This window comes from Zeus faber (genome assembly GCF_960531495.2).
Source record: "Zeus faber genome assembly, chromosome: 14".
Taxonomy (NCBI): domain Eukaryota; kingdom Metazoa; phylum Chordata; class Actinopteri; order Zeiformes; family Zeidae; genus Zeus; species Zeus faber.
The window spans coordinates 24,968,255-24,989,045 of record NC_137200.1 but is presented as its reverse complement, the minus strand read 5'-3'; the positions used below and the strand labels follow the sequence as shown (position 1 = coordinate 24,989,045).

The following is a 20,791-nucleotide window of genomic DNA, read 5'->3' as shown; positions in this document are numbered from 1 at the left end:
AGGAAGCAGCAGCAGCAGCAGCAGCAGCAGCAGCACCGTCCCCCCGGAGGGAGAGCGGGAGGGAGCCGATGGCCGACCCCCCTGTCGAGGCTCCACGGTGTCCGGAGCGTTGGGCGGGATAAAGCGTCGCCTCGGGGCTCGGTCGTTCCGCCTCAGCCCGGATGATCCCGGCGAGGACACGGTGTCGGTAGATTTCCACCCCGGGGCGGGACTAGGATGGCGGACGGATGGGGGGTGATGGAGCAGGGAGCCGCCGAGGACCTCTACTCCAAAGTGACGCCGCGGAGGCAGCGCCCGATCCGGCCGAGCGCCGCGAAGCAGCACGGCTCCGCCCTGGAAGTGCTGCTCTCCATGGGCTTCCCCCGGACCAGGGCGTGAGTACCAGCCGGGGGCTGCAGGACACACCGGGGTTACTTTGCTCTACTTCCATGTTTTCTTTCGCATGTTTTCAGCACCATCTTCAGGCTTTATTCACCAGGATTCAGGAGTTAGTCAGTTAGTCAGTCAGTTAGTCAATTAGTCAGTCAGTCAGTCAGTTAATTAGTATGTCAGCTAGCTAGTCAGTTAATTCCTTAGTCAGTTAGTAAGTCAGTAAGTTAGTTAGTATAACCAGACATGGTTGTCGATTCTACGGAACCTACAGAAACATGTAAAAAGAAGAAAAAGTAAGTAAAAAAGTTTTAAGGATTCAAGATTCAAGAGGTTTATTTGTCACAAACATGTAGGATACACTTGTTAGGAATTAGAATTTGAAGAAGTTATTATTATTATTATTATTATTATTATTATTACTATAACCATTATTATGAGTATTATTATTATTGTTATTATTATGATTGGTCCAGCCCGCTGGGGTTGTTATCGCTGTTACAACAACTGTTGAACCCACGGAGACACGGTTGAGTTCTCATTAGAACCGGAACGTCGCAAACATCTCGTTGTTTAAGTTCCATATCAGTGAAAAACCGATGCAATTTGACGGGAAGTAGCCAAACGTTGGTGCATCGCCAACGCACCAAGGTTGTAAAACTTGCAGTCGGGCGGTGGAGCAAGAAGAGTTTGTGGAGTAAGACACTTTGTGATGTCATCATCCAATTCGTTATAGATGTGCAGGTTGTGACCACGAAAGTCCATTTGCATCGTGCGAACTGTGGTGGGGACCCCATCACACTATAGTGATTACACACTGTGTGTGTGTGTGTGTGTGTGTGTGTATTGTCTTACCTATTTGGGGCGTTTGGTTTGATATTTGATTATTTTTCCCTTTTTTCAAATATAAACTCATTCTGTTCCATCGAACCCGGTGCCGTGTCCTTATGTTGCAGCATTGGATCCAGTCGTAACACAAACTGTAGGAGTGGAAAACAGTCCTAAACATATTGTGTGTTTGTGACCTCACACACGGAGTTGGCTTGCAGCTCCAGAGCAACGGGACCGGATCGTGTCCGTTTTATTTTAGTCCCAAAAGTTAAAAAAGTTGATGAACTGTCTGTGAGGGACATGCAGTGTTGACTACGTGTGAATGGAAGCTTGTTGTTGGGAACGTCCACACGGAGTGATTTCCTTCCACAGAGACACCGTGAGGCAGGACTCTGTGGACAACAGGAAGTAGACAGGGACCTGACAACCACCTTCTTATTTTTAGGATAACGTTACAACATGCAACAAGTGGATCCTTGTATTAGTAATTCTGCGTGGCACCAGGACTCACCGTGTCATTACGTCAGCCGATGCTGCGTTCAAAGGAAACTCGGAAAATGTAACTGGTGTAAGACTGGTGTTGATGTAAAGAGCAGCAACAGCACAAACTGATGCTACGTTCCATGGGTACTGCAGCTATATTTAGTATTTATATTGTTCCGAGAAAATTCTCTGAATTTTGAAATCCAAAACTATTTGAAATAGAAGAACGACAGAAGGTACAAACATGTTACATCTCGTTTTAACTGGTATGTCACAAACACCTCATGGTTGAAGTCGAGCCTCATACGGAGCAGAAATTATTGAAAAGCCGAACAATTTTGACCGATATCACAGACGTGGTCCAATGCATTTAACACCAAAATATGTCCAAGCCGGCTAAACGTATCTGGAACACAACAATGACAGAAGCCACGAACACGGTTGAGGTGTCGGTTAAACCGGTATGTCACAAACATATTGTGGTTTAAGCTTTGATCCAAATCGATCCACATCCGGAGTAGAAATTCGTGAAAAAGCAAACAACTTTGATCCCAAATATTCAGCTGGTCCTGCTTGACTGACACGCCACTTATTCGTAAGTTAAGTGGAGGAGATCATACTATTTACCATAAATGTGCAGGTTCTGATTCAGAATGTACATTGGACCGTGTCCAGTGTACGGTGTAGACTCTGTCACTCTTTAGTGGTTTGAGATTACACGTATGTTTATGTAAGAAAGTACATAAATATACATGTAAACTATACGTTAAAGTGTGTATTTATGTACTTTCTTACCTAGTAGATGTCTGTAGATCTTTTCGATTGATATTTTATCTCTGTGGTCCCCATTACTTTGCGAGGTTCATGAAAAATACGAAAAACAGTAGTCCATAATAATTCTAATTCCAAATGAATGTTAAAGTTCCATAAATGTTGTTTGCATTCAAACATAGACAAGTCATCTCTTAAACTGAAATTTTACAGTTTTAGATTATTAACAAAAAAAATACAATGAAGTAGTAAATATAACTAACATTTATTTATTATGTTTATAAAATACAATGTATTATTATTGTTATGTAAAGTAATTACCAAGTTGTTTTTTGTTATTGTTCCAGATTTCAAGAAATAGCGGAAAGTCTGCGTTGATGTATTTGAGAATATAAAACAAGTCGTATAAGGATGTAGAATTGAGCAATGAATGGAATAGTCCGCTTTCCAAAATTGAAGATCCAAAAACCACAAACAACAAAAATGAATCTATGTGCGTGAATAATATTGAAAAAGCATATTTTAGTTTGAGAAGATGAAAACATTGATGCAACATGGAGTGATAAACAACAAGATGGAATGTTTATGAACACGTTTCAAGCAGTAGATATTGTACAGGAAGTATTAGAGAAGCACTTTGATGACATGTTGTCTGTAGCACCAGCAGAAGGGAACAACCCTGCACCATTACTGGAGATGAAACCGATGAAGCTAAATGTTTCCCACTTCAACAACAATGGGAACGTTTCATACGTGTTGTCGTCCAACTTTGAATCACACCCATCTGCATTTGTATCAGGAAATATTGATAAAACTCTACAAAATTCACAGAAAATTTAAAAACATTGAGAACACAGTCATTTCGTGACATCATGAACCAATGCTTTATAAATCCATGGTCCATCTCAGAGTGGTCGTAAAAATCCAAAATTGTAACTAGTGCCACATTGCACAGAATCCAGAAAACTGTAATATGTGTCAAACATGACTAAACTGGACCCTGTGTATTGCTGCCTGCAGCTATATTTATTAGGGTCCTCGTCCTACAGAATGTGGGTCGAGGAACCTATTGTTATTGCTCTGTTTATTCTTGTTGTTGTTGTTATTATTATTATTTTATGTTTAGTTATACTGAACATTTCCAAGCAGGCATATGTCACATTATTCGATGGCTTTCACAATATACGATCACCCTTTGTTTACAGTATAGTCCATAATTATCCTGGTCACATTATAATGTGTCACATTGCAGCAATATATACCTCGAACAATACAATTCACTGAAGGAATAACAGTGTAGGATAGTAGAAAGTATGTACAGAACTTAAACAATACTGAACTGGAAAAGGCTAATTTAAAAACCTCTCCGCCTGTATTTAGCCACTTTACAGACTAGGTACTATATTTCAGTTACATTCACACATAAGTTCACCAAGAATAATTATTTAACAGCATTTGCCATCTCTCTATACTTGACAATAATATATATTTTTAATCATTTATAGAAAACTGCGTGCCATTATCTCCTCTACTTTCTGAATCATGCTGAAATTTCAGCTTCTTGGGTACGAAGGGGAAAAAAAAAAAAAGGCCAAATGTATTAATAGCTGTTACTATGAATAGATGAACTTTGTTTACCTCAAGTATAGCTACACTTCCTGATAAACCATTTTACCATCTTACCGTATGAGTCAGACCAAGTGTTCCAAATGTGCTTTTCTATATGGAACATTTTTCATGGGGGTTGGTCGTCTTAACAAACCTACTTTTGTTAGAACTTGAATAAATGATGAGGACTTTGAAGTTTGAGGACTTCAAATATTTCATGAAAGGGTATCAGGAATCTGAGTGAAGATGAGAGCTGCCGGGCAACCCCCCAGCCACAACCCATCGTGCCCCAGTTACGCAGACAGCCAGTTTACAGCCTGTGCTGGAGACCCACATTATTTTGAACCGTTTCCTGCTAGTGTGTCACCAGAAATAAGAAATCATTAGTTGATGTGTTGAATTGCGCTGCCGCTGCTATCGGGAGTGCCTGGAGTTTACAACATAGAGAAAACAGTTTGTTACCTCCAGATTGTTGTATGTACAGCCTCTTTTTTCTGTGTTGACCAAGTGTGGTTCATCTATCGGCTCCATGTGTCTCTCTGGACACACGCTCTTTCCTCTGAAACCGCAAAGTGGCAGTGCATGTTGAAAAGATGATGCTAAAAGGCTCAAGTGCTGACATCTAGACAAAGAAACTCACATAGGACGAGAGCTGGACTCCAACGTTGCTTTCTTGGCTTGTTTTGATCAAGTTATGATAGACTATGGTCAGCCTCTAGTGGTTGAAACTGCACATTGTAACTAAGACCACCATGATGGGAAATCAAGCATTTCATATGTTTCAAGTTCAAGTTCACAAGAGTTTTTGTAATTTTTTAACAATCTTGACAAGTAGTTAGGGTTAGGGTCACATGTTACAGGGTTGTGGGGTCTCTGATGCTGGGACTGTGGGGTCTCTGATGCTCGGGTTGTGGGATCTCTGATTCTCAGTCTGTGGGGTCTCTGTTCGGGTTGTGGGGTCACTAATAATCGGGCTGTGGAGTCTCTGATGTTCAGGTTGTTGGGTCACTGATAATTGGGTTGTGGGGCTCTACTCAGGTTGTGGGGTCTCTGATGCTCGGGTTGTGGGGTCTCTGATGTTCGGGTTGTGGCGTCTCTGATAATTGGGTTGTGGTGGGTTGTGGTACTGCAACTGGATATGTTGACTCAAATACCAAACCCAAAATAAGTGCGTGAATGGCATGCGCAAAAGATCAAGTCTCTCACACCTGAAAAGGTGGTGCGTCATGGATTTCCATCCGCAAACCACACATTAGCTAAAGGCATAGTGTAGAAGGAGGGGAACATGCAACCTAGTTTCCTGTCGTTGTTCCAGGGGTTGAGGGGCTTGGCCGCTTAGGTTAGTCAAAGCGGAAGGCAGCGTGAGTCACATTCATAGACAGACACAATCAGCTTTTCTGTTCTGTGGGAGGAATTCCTGCTGAGTCACTCAGGAATGCATTTGGACTGTTCCCACTCTCCCTGTGCTTCAGCTGATAACATGGCACAAGGTCGCACGGGGACGTCGCTCCATTTAGCTCACCAACCAACCAACCAATCAATCAATCAATCAATCAATCAACAAACTAACCAACCAACCAATAAAACTTTACTGGGCACATTTTAGCTTTATTGATTGATTTATGGGATGAGTAACGTTAAAAAAAAAAGTAATAATAATAAAGTGTGTGATGGGATTATTTCTATGTTAAACACGACAACACGAGGACAGGCTGCTCGCATGCAATATTATGCAGCTTGTGCCAATTTATTCTGTGAAAAATGTTATTGTAAATGGAACTTTATTGTTAAAGTCCCCCCCCCCCCCCCCTTAAAGATCTTCATAGCAGGAGGAAATGGCCTCTTTCGGGAAGTGGTTTGTGACCTTTCAGAGCGCTTGTGTTGCTGCAACACATGGTGTTAAGACGCAGGCGAGAGGTGGAACGTGGAGGTTTGGTTAAATTGGAGGTTTCTTGCAGAGAGAAAACATGTGTCTTAAAGGCCGAGCTGAAACGCCGTCGCATGGAGGAGGGAAGTGGTTTTATCTTTGGCCCGATAACGCACGACGCTGCTGACAAACGTGTTCCGTTACCATTCGGACTTGAAGACAAACCGGGTCGTTGTTGCTGGAATGCAGTTGTTCCAAAAGGGACGTTTTATATGAGTTTTCCTTTAAATAAATCAGATTATCCAAAGTTTAGAGCGGGGAGGCTTGAAGATGTTCACGACCTGTCCAGGGGACCAAATGTTCCATTTGATGTAAAAAAAAAAAAAAAAAAAAAAAAGCTTCCGACCATGTCAAGCTTGCCATCTCACCAAAATATAGAACATCAGTCAAGTGTGGATACGTTTTATTAACGTGATTTTACAAATAAAAAAATAACATAAAAAAAAAAATCCATATTTTGAGCTGAATAAACATTATTTTAGATGCCTTGGTTTCTGTGGCAATTAGTAAGTATTGCTCAACAAATATCAAAATGTTCACGGCTTTGAATGGAAATGAATACGAGCGGCTCAGTTAAAACCAGGTCTTTCATCTCAACCTGGAGGCAGGGCACCACTTTCCGCTTGTGGCCAAGTGTCCGAGCAATTTGTGGACAGGATGTAAAAAAGTGGGGCTGTGAGTCTGCTCTTTTTTTTTTTTTTTTTTTTGTGAGGAAGATGGATGTGGACAATTCGATTTCCTCCAAATAATTCATAGAAAGTGATGCTGTTCATTTCCCTTCACACAGAAATATTTTCTTTTTGAATTTATTTAGCTTGAACTGCAAATTCATTGAATATATTGAACGCCATATCCCCACTACTCCTCACTCACAAAAAGTGTGTGTGTGTGTGTGTGTGTGTGTGTGTGTGTGTGTGTGTGTGTGTGTGTGTGTGTGTGTGTGTGTGTGTGTGTGTGTGTGTGTGTGTGTGTGTGTGTGTGTGTGTGTGTGTGTGTGTGTGTGTTAGATATTCTCAGTTCGCAAACATGGCACAGTAAATATTGCACAACATTGCATAATGTACATAATAACTTTTTTTTACATATTTTTTTTGTACAGAATTATGTATGTACATACATAGCACACACAGACACAAGTGTTGTGCTCGGTCTTCCTCCACCCCTGCAGCCGGGTGTGGCGGTCCCGGCCCGAGTGGGAGTCCACCGGGTGGAGCTGACATGTCTACAGCACAAGGGGCTCATGGTAGTTTAATTTTCTTCTGGTGAGGGGTGACGGAGCGCAAGGAAACAAAAAAACAAAACAAAACACACTCCAGTCTCCAGGGTGGAGGAAGAAGCTCGTCCAGACCCAGACGGAACTGATTCCATCTAGAAGTTGAAGAGAATGTTTCCTGTGTTTCATACGGTTCCCCTGAGGCCCGACCGAGCTCAGAGGGGTGGGGGGGGTGTGTGTGTGTGTGTGTGTGTGTGTGGTAAACAGGAAATGTTGATTTCCATGGAGAGCTGCTTCTCAGGGGGGGGGCACTGTGATCGTTGACGTGTGATAGCTGACTCACTTTCCCTGAGATGCTCTGCGCACGAGGTCGAGTCCAAACCGTCCAGATGCCGCCTTCCAACCGGCGTTCCATCGTCTCGGGGCAAACCTTTTACCGTCGCCTCCTCCGACTTGAGGCAGCTCCAGTGCGACGACCGCCCTCCTCGTGTTGACATGTGTTCGCTCTGCCGCGTCGTCCGTCCCGCCCGCGGCGACAGGGCGGCGTCCCCGCGGCCGTGGGAACGTGGTCCACGCCCACCCGTTCCTCCTCCTCCGGCACCTGGCCCTCAAACCTTTTGATCCCCCGCTCGCCGTGAACAGGAAGTGCCGCTTTATAGATACACCGCTCCGTCCGCGCCGCCGTCCAGAGGCGGGACCTGGGGTCGCCCGCGTGTGGGGGGGTGGGGTTCGATTCCCGCCGGCGGCCTGTCTGGGTGTTTGGGCTCCGGGCGAGCCGCTATCCGGCGCGTGGTCGTCAGCTACGCCCCTTGGGCGTCCGTAGCGCCGTGCTATTGAAATACGGCTTTGGAAAGGCCTGTTATTTAATCAACCTCACTGGAGATAAGTGGTAATATTAAAACCGAAGGTCAGTTTAGGAGTTGTTTAGTTGGGCTCCCATATCCATCAGGAGTTTTCTGTGTCTCTCTTCTGCATACATCACCGTTTGGTGGTGAGAGTCAGTCGCAAATTGTCAATGACGCGGTGTCAAACATTGTGCTTTTAAAGCTTTACAAAGCTTCCTCATAGTCGACGGTCAACGCCCGCTGAGGGAAGGCTTTCAACAGATCGCGGTGTGAAAACGTTGCACATGAGGCGGGCGTCTCACGGAAGGCGTTGACGTTGAAGGAAGTCGTGTCGTGGTTCTTCCATTTCTAAATCCCGGAAACGTGGCGACACTGCGCTCCCGTGCGGCACTGACTGAGGCCCGTCTGCGCTGCGTGTCCTGCGGTGTCACTGATCGCGATTAACAACTGAATTGTTTTCTATTTGCTCATTTGAACTTGAGTAACACTTGTAATAACACGCGCCCCAGAAGAATCATTTGTTGGCGTTGACCTTTGGAACGTGACCCCGTGGGCGGATGGTTCGTTCGCTTCATCCCAACGGGCGCAAACTCACACAATTCACATGTTACTCATTGGAACATTTCTAACACTGGTTTGAAATTTCCCCTGAAATGTGGATTCTTGACGATTTCACCAAACGATCAGGATCCGACGAATGGATTAGATTGATGATGTGATGAAGGTGATGAAGCAGTTTGTACTGAGCAGGGATCACAACCACATGGGGAAATCTTTCGAACAAACAAACACATCTGGACAGTGCTGTAATCCATCACAGCTCACCTGTCCCCCCGTCTGTCCCCCCGTCTGTCCCCCCATCTGTCCCCCCGTCCGTCCCCCCATCCGTCCCCCCGTCCGTCCCCCTGTCTGCATGGTGAGGAGGCCAAAGAGTTGTCTAAAAATAAAACTTAATGTTATCTTAAAATAGCCGTGGACTATGAACAAAGGAAACAAACAAAACAAGAGGTTGTTGTCCTTTTCCTTCTTTGTTACCTCTCCTTGTTACGCGTGTTATTCAACAGTGTGCGTGTGGAACTGGGTGAACCATCTGGTGTGTGGGCCCTGCGAGGCCCCGCCGCCTCCGGGGTGCGGGGACGGGGACGGGTGCATTCAGGGTCCTCTTACTGGGGCAGCTTCAGAATGAGCTCAATACAGAGCGATGCCACACCCCCACCACCCCCACCCCCCCCACCCCCACCCGTCCGCCCCCCCTGCGCGGAGCGGAACATGAGGTCCATGTCCCGATACGAGACCAGATGTAGTAATATCTGAACGTCGTCATTATAGAGCGTCACAGGGAATTAATGCAGTTTTCTGAACTTCAGACTGTTCTAATACCCAGATATACAGTAATCCAATAATGTCCAAATATCTCCAAAACAACATCCATGCAGTATGTAAAAATTGCGTTTTTTATTTATTTTTTCTTCGCCCAATCCTCCACAGTATTGTCTTTTGGGGGAGGGCGATTTATGAAGCGTGAGCCCAAATATATATATTTTTTATTTACAAAAATTATATTCACATCTAGTTATTTTCTATCAGTGTAGAATTCAATGTTTTCCCCCGTTCTTCCTCGACAACGACGGACGAACGCAACTTCTATCGGCCGCGCGCCGCGGGCATGTTGATCAGGATCGGCGTACATTCGATTGGTTCCAACTTTATTTCCCTGGAAGACTCGGTGAGCGGGCGGCATTGGGTCTGCAGCCCGGGAGCAGCTGGACAGCCCCTGGTTTAGAGCACGGAAAGTAATCCTCAGATAAACATGGACGTAAATAGTTTTTCTTCTGTGTATTTCTGTGTTTCCTTCCATGGACAAAATTAATTTGCTTTTGTGTTGTTATTACAAACCCCCGTGGCGAGATGGACGCATGATTATTGTCTACTTTGTCTACTTTTACTATTGTATACTACGGTATTTTGCCTCCTGTTCCAGTACGACTCGTTCAGACCTCCCGGGTGGTCTGGGACGGGTCCACCGAGGAGAGCGATTGTTTAGTTTTTCGCGCTGCACATCTTCCGGGAGGGAGATTAAATCCAGGCTCATAAGGCTCATTTAGCTCAGCCTGCTTTAAGTTGCACTTTGACCTTTTTTTTTTCCCTGTGACTTTATTCTTCTTGGTTTTTATATAATATCTTTTATATCTTATGTAAAGCACTTAGAGTTGCCCCTGTGTATGACATTAACTGGCAGCACGGTGGCTCGTGGATAGCACTGTTGCCTCACAGCAAGAAGGTCCTGGGTTCAAAATCCAGTAGCCCCAGATCCTTTCCGTGTGGAGTTTCCAGGTTCTACCCGTGTTGCGTGGGTGTCCACCATCAAAGACGTGTATGTTATGGGTTAACACTCCGCCCACTGCTCCTCGGTCTAAGACGGGTGAAATGCAGACACATTTTGTTGTAGTCTACTTGTACAATCTTCTATCACGTCAACGAGCCTTTTTCTTACAAGGACCCAACAGGGTTTTAAACCAAATACCTCACGACTGTCTGGCTTAACGTTGAGACAGGACTGTCCTGTCAGCACATTGTAGTTACCTCCCCCTTGACCATCACTGACTTTCTAATTGTCACGGCGGTGGTTCACAACGTAACAGCCCTCATTACTTGCAAAATCTTGTTTGATCAGATGTACATGAACGTCTGAGTCCTGTGCTCCGAGATCGGGATTTCGAAGTGTCGCTCGAAGTTTTAATGATGGTCTATGATGGAATCCTGCGGGGACGTCCACATCAGCAGCTCTGTATCTACTCTCTGTCTATTTTAAGGCGTGGCGGCATACTATGTCTTCCTTGTGTCATGGTGTGGTTATTTTCTAGAAATGTCCTTTTCGAAATAAAATCCTTTTTGAAACGTCCAAAGATTTGTCCAAACAGTTTGCCGTATTCACAGAAGGATTTGCACTCGTCTCATTCCACAGGAACCGTCTGTGACTTACTGCAATGAGAACGTTTCCTTATTCTTTTGCAAAATAATCTCATTCTCACAGGAGTTGTGCGTCATGACAAGTGCGACCTTTCCCTCTGCAGAGTCTGCACTAGATTCAGACCAGAAGGTCTGACCCCAGTTCCATCCCAGAGTGTCCTGTCCAGACACGGTCTGCGTGCAAACTGTGTTAGCTCAATGCGTGGCTGCGAATGGGATCAGTTAGACTTGCTCCTGTGAAAATTGAGGAAATCCAGCGTGTCAAAAGCTGAGTTATCGAAGAGACTGCATGTGACGTTATTTTACGAGTGAGATGAACTACACGGAAAACGAGATCTTGCAGCTACATTCTGCGACGCTCCGTAGGGTTGCCAGTTCAAAAAGCTGAGTTTCGTTGACGGTAATGCTCTGGCAAGAGCCTTGCGCCTGAGATATGGCAACCCCCAGCTCCTTGCACCGTGGCCAGCTCACGGCCGGTTATCGCCACACTTAGCGGACGCACGGCATCGTCACGTGTCCAAAATAGCTCCGAATGTAGACGAATTGAAAACGACTCATATTTTGTTTTTTTTCTTTACTCACCATTGAGACATGATATGTATCCTTCTTATTATGATCAATCACGCTCGAGTCTATTCAATTGGGCGTGTGCATGTGGAAGAAGTTCCCCGCGACGATAATAGGGAATGTTACCATGGTGATATATGGTCATATAATGCATATGAGATCAAAACGCAAGTTTTCAAATTAAACTTGTTGACACATGATGATAATAACTGTGTTGAATGGGTGGATGCGCAGCGCAGGTCGGGTTATGTGGAGGATCCTGGGGAGCGCCCGGCGTTTGGAAGCGGCCCGGTCTGACGAGCGAGTCCCTTCGGAGGCAGCCTCTCCTGCCGCAGGTTTTATAAAAAGACACTAATTAGATTTCAAGTTCTCAGTCGGAGACCTGTGATCGGCGCATCCCCGTTTAGAAACGAGGCCTCAGGACCTAACCCGACTTTATTTACTAACCCAATTTTAAAGGAGAATGCCGTGCTGTTCCTCTTCAGACGGTCTGTTCTGTCGTTCGTGTGTTGTTGGTGTGGACGGCTGTAACGTGTCCCGCCCTCCTCCGGGACTATTAATGGGCCACAGAGTCCGACATGCAAATGTGTGCATTGTACAGTACGTGGATGTGATGAAGTGCGCTGACCAAGTCAAATGAATGGTGTGAGACGAAATCAAAAATCACAGATTATTACCGGCACCTTGCTCTGTTTATTCACCGCAATAGGAAGACACAACAAACAGAATATTGATGCTGTCGCTCTCTCTCTCTCTCTCTCTCTCTCCCTCTCCCCCTCCATGCAGGCTAAAAGCTCTTGTATCCACTGGAAGCAGAAATGTTCAGGCAGCGTGTGATTGGTGAGGAAAACTAATAACATAAGATACTCATTTAGAGAGGTGGAAGATCCTGCATCAAAACACCTGTTAATGTGTTATTATTATACCTGTGAGAGAACCTTATAATGTTGACCGTGCCGATTGGTGCCCTCTGCTGGACGACACCTGCTCCCTCATCTTAAAGTTATGATGATTAATATTAAATGCTCTGTATTTGGTCGTAGCCGTATCGCCATTTTAAGCTAAATCTGCATGACCATTATAGCTTTAACTTTCTGCAATTACAGAATTACACCTATATTGGTGTTTTCCACTAGTTGTGGAATTGAACAATTTGGGTGCTAATGACCGTATTGGTCAAATATGAACCATTCACAATATTTCATTTCCGGGCTTGAGAGTTCGCCATCTAAGCGCCAGATATTGAGGCTTAATGAATCATAAACTGGTATCCACCGTGTATTGCCTTGTGCGAGGGACCCAGTGCAATTTGCATTACACCAACCAATGCAGTTGACAGCTTGTCTCCATAGCAACGCCTCACCCAGATCCCATTTTCACAAACCTGTACCTCCGAAAAAGAGAGAGGTTTCTCCACCTTTTCTGAACACAAAACAGTAACTTCAATATCACCTTCGTTGAGCATTTAAAGGGACCCGTTTCTCACCCGCCAGGCTCTTCTCCCACGTGGACGACCCCTTCCTGGACGACCCCCTCCCCAGGGAGTACGTCCTGTACCTGCGCCCCACCGGGCCGCTGCTCCACCACCTCACACACTTCTGGCAGCAGTCCCGCCTCACGTGCGGCAAAAACAAGGCGCACAACATCTTCCCCCACGTCACCCTGTGCCAGTTCTTCATGGTCAGTTCTCACCTCCTTTCTATTGCTGCGTTCTGTGTCTGCATAGTAGCGCATAGAGCATTTTCAGTATATAAATATAAATACAGCATATTGCCTAATGCAACACTGCATACCTCCACAATGCATTGTGAGGTGTAAAGTTTCCGTCCAGTGTTGTCGTCGGCCCGCGGTGTTCTGAAAGCTGCATGATGTAGTTTGTCCAAAATACATAATTGGGCTTAGATTATACAATAATCACACAATCGTACTCAGTTTTGTGGCTTCTCTGATTGTGTGCGGAAGAAGCCTGATACCTGCCAGGTCGCGACTTGGTGCCTCTGCCACTGCCCTGGCTAAAACTTAAAAATAATAGAGCGTGACCTTACATGTTGTTTTGACCTCCTAATGTGTTGAGGATTTCTTCCAACACAACTGCCATTAGTAGAATCGGTCACAAGACAGTGCTACCTAGTGTCGACAAGTCACACTGCATGCAAAACAGGCTCCTCTCACAGCCAGAGCTGGGGTTGTATCGCGTATTATTACACTTTAAATACAATAGGATAATATGCATATCGGAAAAAAATGACATGTGTGGATCATCGACACTTTTGTCTGCGTTCCCAGTGCGCAGACGGGAAGGTGGAGGCGCTCACGGAAGCTCTCCAGAGCACCGTGACCAAGTGGAGGGGTCGCTTCCCCATCCCGCTCCCCCTGGAGCTCTACACCTCCTCCAACTTCATCGGGCTGTTCGTGGAGGAGCAGGTGGCCGAGGTGCTAAAGAGCTTCGCCGCCGACTTCGCCACGGAGGCGGCCGCTAAAGCGGGTCAGTGTCCCCCCATATTGGATATCCCCAGGACGCCGGACGCCAGTAGTTCAGTTTTTCCTCTTCTGCCGTCTCTTGTCCAGATGTGCACCTGGAGCCGCACAAGAAGCAGCTCCACGTCACGCTGGCCTACCACTTCCAGACCAACCACCTGCCCGCGTTGGAGAAGCTGGCCAGGGACATCGACATATCCGTCGGCAGCGACTGGCTGGCTGTGCTCTTCTCCCGGGACATCCGCTTCGCCAATCACGAGGTGCGTCTCCCCCCGGGGGCCGCCGTCACGGTTTCGCTCGCTCCCGTCGTTTGCGGCGCCGCTATAAAGGCGTCTCGACGTTGTTGTGGCTCCAGACGCTGCAGGTCATGTACCCGTACTCGCCGCAGAACGAGGACGAGCTGGAGCTGGCGCGGGGCGACTTCATCTTCATGTCCCAGGTGGAGCAGGTCAGCGCCAGCGAGGGCTGGGTGTACGGGACCTCGCTGGGCACGGGGCTGTCCGGCCTCCTGCCCGAGAACTACGTGAGCCGGGCGGACGAGTGCGACACCTGGGTCGTCCATGGGTGAGCGCCGAAAAAGGCTCGGGAGTCGGTGGAAAGATTTATATCTTATCCTATCGTATTGATATCCTGAAATATTTTGATTCAATAGAAATGTTTAATATAAGACATCATATGTGTAATGGAAAATGATAACTATAATATATAATATAATATTTATAAGAATATTATCTAAAACATAAGCATTATCACAGCTGAAAGTGGTGAAGTTCAAAACTAAGAAAACCCATTTACAGTATTATTCTAGAATTTATCAAGTTATGTCAACTTAGCCTGTTGACCATGAGGTGATGGAGGAAATGGATTAAGTGGGAATTGGGGGGTCATTTTTTTTTTTTTTTTTAATTTTATTTTTTTTTACTGTGGGATTTTAACTTTAATCGTTCATTCCTCTGATATGAGCTCTTTGCGAAGCTCTCGGCGTTCGCGCCACCAAGGGAGGCGCGGTTTGTCAAAGGGGTATTTGGGGAGGAATTCCCTCTTTTTAGTGTCATGAGTTGCAAGATGAACATTTTTTGCAAAATGTATGTTTTTCACATCGTTCGTCATATAAGTTAGACCTGACCTGTATGTCGCCCATATCCATTTTATCATCCTCAGATCTCACTCGTTTCTCAGCTGCATTTCCCCGTCCACCTCGGGCGCCCTGGTGGACAGCCTGCTGTTTGACCGGCAGACGGGCGGAGCGCTCCTCGACAGCCTGGGCGATCGCACCGGTCTCGGCGTCCTCAACCCCACTATGCAGGTAACGTTCACGCGGCCGGAGGGAAAACGCTTTAGGATGAGCGCCAAACCGCGTTCCTCCTCCACACGGGGAACATGTCGTGCCTCACGCTGTGGTGATTCTTCTGCTACGTTGCGCAGAATGCTCCTTCAGTCATATTTTACCGTCGAGACCTTAAGCCAGGGCCACACCACGTGATTTTTCAATGCCGATTCGGCGACGGTTTGAGATTGGGCGGAGTGCCGGTAGTCCGGGGTGGTGCAGGGTCGTGGTGCTGTAGAGTCCTTGCTGTCGTCGATGTGTGTGTGAGTGAAAGACTCGAACCTGCCTCAGTACGATCCCAGGCCCAGTCTTTCCAAAGCGCTTTGGTGCGTGGGCGTCAAAGCCTAAAATCCCTGAACGGTAATTTCCAACAGCCAATGAGGCTGTGCGCCGCCGTGCGACAGCGAAGCCAAATGCTAGCAGGAAGCGGGTGTGGACTTGCGGAATGGAGGAGCGGCTCGTGAGTCCAATCGGTGCAGAATGTCAACACTGCGCATTCGCCGCACAAGCAACCGCAGCGACGAGCTGGGCGGCGACCATGTTTGTTTTTAGTGACACGGGCGACGCTCCACCCGTTCACCGTCCTTCACGATTGGGGAAAAATAATCACGTGATGTGGCCCCGGCTTAAGGCGGTGTGTTTGCTCCCCTCTCCTAGATGCTGAGGCCCAGTAGCCAGTCCTGCCTTCCCAAGAGGAGCTTGTTTGTGTGTCGCCATGGCGAGCGGATGGACGTGGTGTTCGGGAAGCACTGGGTCACGCAGTGCTTTGACTCCAAAGGTCCGTCCCTGGGAGAGCGGTGGATTTTTACCTTTGGCGTTGGTTTTGTCCTTTTCCCCGCTTCCCCGTCGCCCCGCTGTGTCCTGTAAGTCCTCTTGTGTCTGCGCAGGTCGATACGTCCGCTGTAACCTCAACATGCCGCCCGCGCTGCCGGTCCGAAGCGGAGGAAACCGGGACTATGACAAAGACTGCCCCATCACGGTGTTCGGTGCCACCCAGGCCCGCCTCGTAGGTCCGTGGAGCCGCGACGGCTACTCAACCGCTCAACCCTTCAAAAAAGACCTTTCACTGGCGAAAAAACCTGATTGTTATATTATCGCAGAAATACACAAGTTTTAACCCCTATGGTTTTTGTGCTGTTCCTCCCGCTGCTCAGGCGAGGCGCTCCTCGAAAGCCACGCCGCGATAGACTTTGTTTACTGCTCTCCCTCGCTCCGTTGCGTCCAGACCGCCCAGAACATTCTCCAAGGTGGGTATCAGTCCTCCGGTCCCCGGGACGGGAGGTCCGCCTAGTAGAGCCGCCTCCGCCCAGGACGAGAGGACGAGTACAAGTTTAAGGGGAGCTTTGTGTGACGGAGGCCCGTGGGCGTGTTCCCTCACCTCCTCCTCAGGCCTGCAGCAGGAGGGGAAGACCAGAATCCGTGTGGAGCCGGGTTTGTTTGAGTGGACCAAGTGGGTGTCTGGTGCGACCCTCCCTGCCTGGATCTCCCCCGCCGACCTGGCTGCGGCCAGCATGAGCGTGGACACGGCGTACAGGTGCGGAAACCAGGGGCAAATCACAGTTTTCACCCCTTGTATGCAAACCCTCCTATTTATAATTATAATTCTTACCCATACCAAAAACGTATCCTGTGCATAGAATTGCATTTCTATATTCTGTATATTTTTATATAATTCACTGTGTGTGTTTTGTCTTTATTTTTGGGTGTTTTAATTTTGATAGATTTTACGTTACTTTTTATTTTATTTTATTAGGGGTCGACCCGCACGGATAGAACCTTATTGTAGTTGTTCCGATTTTTATTATTATGTTTCTCTTTGGCATTTTTTGGGCTAAAAGTGTCTGGAACAGGACAACCGCTGGACCCACGGACATGGTTGAGGTCTCGTTAGAACCGGGACGTTACAGACATCCAGATCGATCTGCATTTGGAGCAGTGAAAAACCGATTGAATTTGACGGGAAGTAGCAGAGCGTTCGTGCATCACCGACATGCCAAGGTTGTAAAACTTGCGGTCGGGTGGTGGAGCGAGAGGAGTTTGTGGAGTAAGACGCTTTGTGACGTCATCATCCAATTCATGATAAATGTGCAGGTTGTGGCCACGAACATCCATTCACACCGTGTGAGTGAGTGAGTGAGTGAGTGAGTGAGTGAGTGTGTGTGTGTGTGTGTGTGTGTGTGTGTGTGTGTGTGTGTGTGTGTGTGTGTGTGTGTGTGTGTGTGTGTGTGTGTGTGTGTGTGTGTGTGGTCTTACCTGCTTGACGTGGGCGGGGCTTTTTGTTTGATATTTGATCGCTTTAGCTCTTTTTGTTAGATGCGGCGTCGTGTCCCTCCTTACTTTGCGGGATTGGAGGAAGTTGCGAGATACAAACTGCAGGAGTCCATGATGCGTTTTTTTTTGTTTGTTTTTCCAAGCTTTTTTTTCATGCTAATGGTCTGTCCAATCCTCGTACATGTAAATGCACCTGGCTGAATGAGCTCATTGTGATTGTGATTCCCTGCAGACCTCACTTTCCCATCAGTAAATTGGCGGCGTCAGAGTCCTACGACACCTACATCAATAGGAGCTTCCAGGTGACATGCGAGATCCTGGCGGAATGCAAAAGCCACGGTAAAAAAAAACCCAAAAACCCCAAAAAACAACACATATATATTGAGATGGAATTGTATGCGTGCAGGAGCTGGGAAAGCCCTAAGCTGTCTTTCCTCCCGTGAGATCTCTGCTTTGCACTTGACCTCCTTCAAACAGGAAACACCGTCCTGATCGTGGCCCACGCCTCCTCCCTGGAGGCCTGCACGCGCCAGCTGACGGGGCTCAACCCCCAAATCTCCAAGGACTTCGTCCAAGTCGTCCGAAAGGTCTGTCCGCCGCTCCTCCTCCATCTCCCTTTTGACAGATTATGACGTTGCGCTTCCGTCCCTGACGCGCTTCCGTCCCCCCCGCAGATCCCGTACCTGGGGTTCTGCGCCTGCGAGGAGATGGAGGAGACGCGGGTGTGGCAGCTAGTGGACCCGCCCATCCTGCCTCTCACACACGGACCCAACCACAGCTTCAACTGGAGGGAGATGCTTCTGCAAGACTGAGGCGCCGCCGCTCCGCCCTGCTTCTGGGGGAGGGGCATCAGGAACTGATGAATGGATATTTATTCTTCCACACAATGCGATAAATGTAACCCCCGCCCCCACCCGCGTCCCCACCCTCCCCCAATCCATGAACCATTGCGCGGCTCGGGTCATGTTCCCTATGGAGAATCACTCATTCACCCAATCAACGCTTTGAATCAACTTCACGCGGCGGTCGGAGGAGGTACCGGGTCCGCGAGCGAGAGGCGACCTGAGTGGAGGCGGAGGAGGAGGAGGAGGCAACGGCGACTCAGGTGACTCTAATACACTGTGACGAGGAAACGCGTGAAGGCGGATCCGCGAGGGAGGGAGAGAGAGAGACGGCGGTTTTGTTTTTGTCTCTTTTTTTGCCCGTCGCCCCCGACTCTGGCGGAGGAACGCGGGCCAGCGCGCTCGCCCCCTCGTCCAGGGCGGAGGTCTTCCAGCCGATCTTGCATTGCGCAAAACGTTTCGGCGCCTTTTGGGGGGGAAAAAAACAGCTTCCATCACTGTTTAGGTTTTCCTCTGAGCTTAAGAGTACGCTCCGTCCGGCCGCGGCGTTTTCCCGGCCCCCTCGCATGCCCGTTAAGGGGTCTTCATTGAATGGGGGGGTCGGTCAGGGGGCAACGCTCCTCAGCTGCTGCTTCTCTCCGCGTGGGTGGAGGCTTCGCCGCGAGGCCGCGCCTTCTCTGTTCGCTCCGCCCGCCGCTCTTCCCAAAGAGAACCAAAGCGAGATGGTTTTAGAGTTTTAATGCCATTCCAAGCGTCCCGTCAGGACAGAGTGTTGTACCTTTCGGGTCGGACCACATATCTCGAGCAGCGGGAGGTGTGGCGAGCGTGTGACGAGCGTGTGCGTGCGTTCCCTTTTACTCTTCAAGATGCTCACATTCCTTTTCCCTTATTTGGACCAATAAACACCGTCGCATTTATTCTGGAAGCCATTGGTGCATTTCCTGCTTCGCTTACGAAACACGTTGTCCGTTATTCTTATAATGTGGAGCAGAGACGATAATAATAATAGTAATAATAATCATAATAATAATAACAATAATTATAATCCTCTCCACTCGGTTTTTGCAGGTATGTTTAGATAAGATGAGTTGTGAGCTTGACATATCAACATCGCGTCAGTCTTTTCATTTCCTCGTTTTGGGAACTTTCTGGCTCCAAGTGATCCTCTTTGCGTGGTTGTTGGTGTAAAGCTGGGGTCTCAAACCACAATGACCCGGGGCCACTGGACGGATTGAGCTCTCCTGGGGGTGAATTGGCTAATAGACAGACAGACAGACAGACAGGCAGTAAGACAGACAGACAGACAGACAGATGGATGGATAGATGGACAGACGGAGGTATGGTTAGATAAATTGATTTAATGATTATTAACTGTAAATATTAAACCTCTGTTTTAAAAATTCACACTGACAAAAATAGGAAATACTTATTATAAAAATGTTACTAAATAATTTAATAAAAATAATAATTTTATACAATTAAATAGATAAATAAATAAAAAGGCTGTTAAAATATTAGAAACGTAAGTCCTTAAAAATGCTTTTTTATTTATTTTATTCAGTTTTAGATTCTGAAAACATTAAAGGGGACCTACAGTATTGTGTTCCTTTTCAAAAAGTTAATATAGGTCTCTGAGGTCCGCAAAACATGTTTTTGAACATGTTTTATTTTGCTGGAAATACCACTCAGATGACGCATTCTAGCCATTCTAACATGCCACTAAATCATCCTGTTGCTGACACTCCGCCTCAGGGGGTGGAGCCTCCCTCCTGAGGCACCTAGTACTGCGAGCCAATGAGGTTTGAGCATGACTTCCGGGTTCCGTTGTATTTAGTCCTTAAACCCTCTCTCATTTCACCTCATCAGTCCACCAAAATGTGTTTCTGAACAAATTTGAAGCGAGAAACAATCAATCCAGTGGCTGTGTCTTCACTCATATCAAATCTACAAGGTCTCATTTAAAAGTTTGTTCCGCGAAGCAGCGCAGGATGGGGCGGGGGCTCGGGGCGGGGGCTCGGGGCGGGGGCTCGGGGCGGGGGCTCGGGGCTCTTTTTGTTTCATTCCATGAAGGAAACGTCTGGAGATCAATTAAACACAGCTCCAGTTTTGTTTGGAGAAACGTGAAGCGGATTATACAGCCTACAGTACAGTCAACCTACCATGGAGAGAAAGAGAGAGCGAGAGAGACACACACACACACACACACACACACACACACACACACACACACACACACACACACACACACACACACACACACACACAGAAAGTAACACACAGCAGAATCCT

At 47.2% G+C, this 20,791-nt stretch overlaps 1 protein-coding gene across 1 annotated transcript; it reads left to right on the top strand.

Annotated features, from left to right (window-relative positions):
• LOC307240144 (ubiquitin-associated and SH3 domain-containing protein B-like) lies at positions 1–20,451 on the top strand. The gene is made up of 14 exons (XM_080013800.1): positions 1–374; positions 12,371–12,424; positions 13,078–13,264; positions 13,871–14,069; positions 14,153–14,322; positions 14,418–14,626; positions 15,224–15,368; positions 16,047–16,167; positions 16,277–16,399; positions 16,544–16,636; positions 16,779–16,923; positions 17,893–17,999; positions 18,138–18,247; positions 18,335–20,451. The coding sequence occupies exons 1-14, from the start codon at positions 217–219 to the stop codon at positions 18,470–18,472; spliced, it is 1,959 nt and encodes a 652-aa protein (XP_079869926.1). The 5' UTR covers positions 1–216; the 3' UTR covers positions 18,473–20,451.
• The last annotated feature ends 340 nt before the right edge of the window (positions 20,452–20,791 follow it).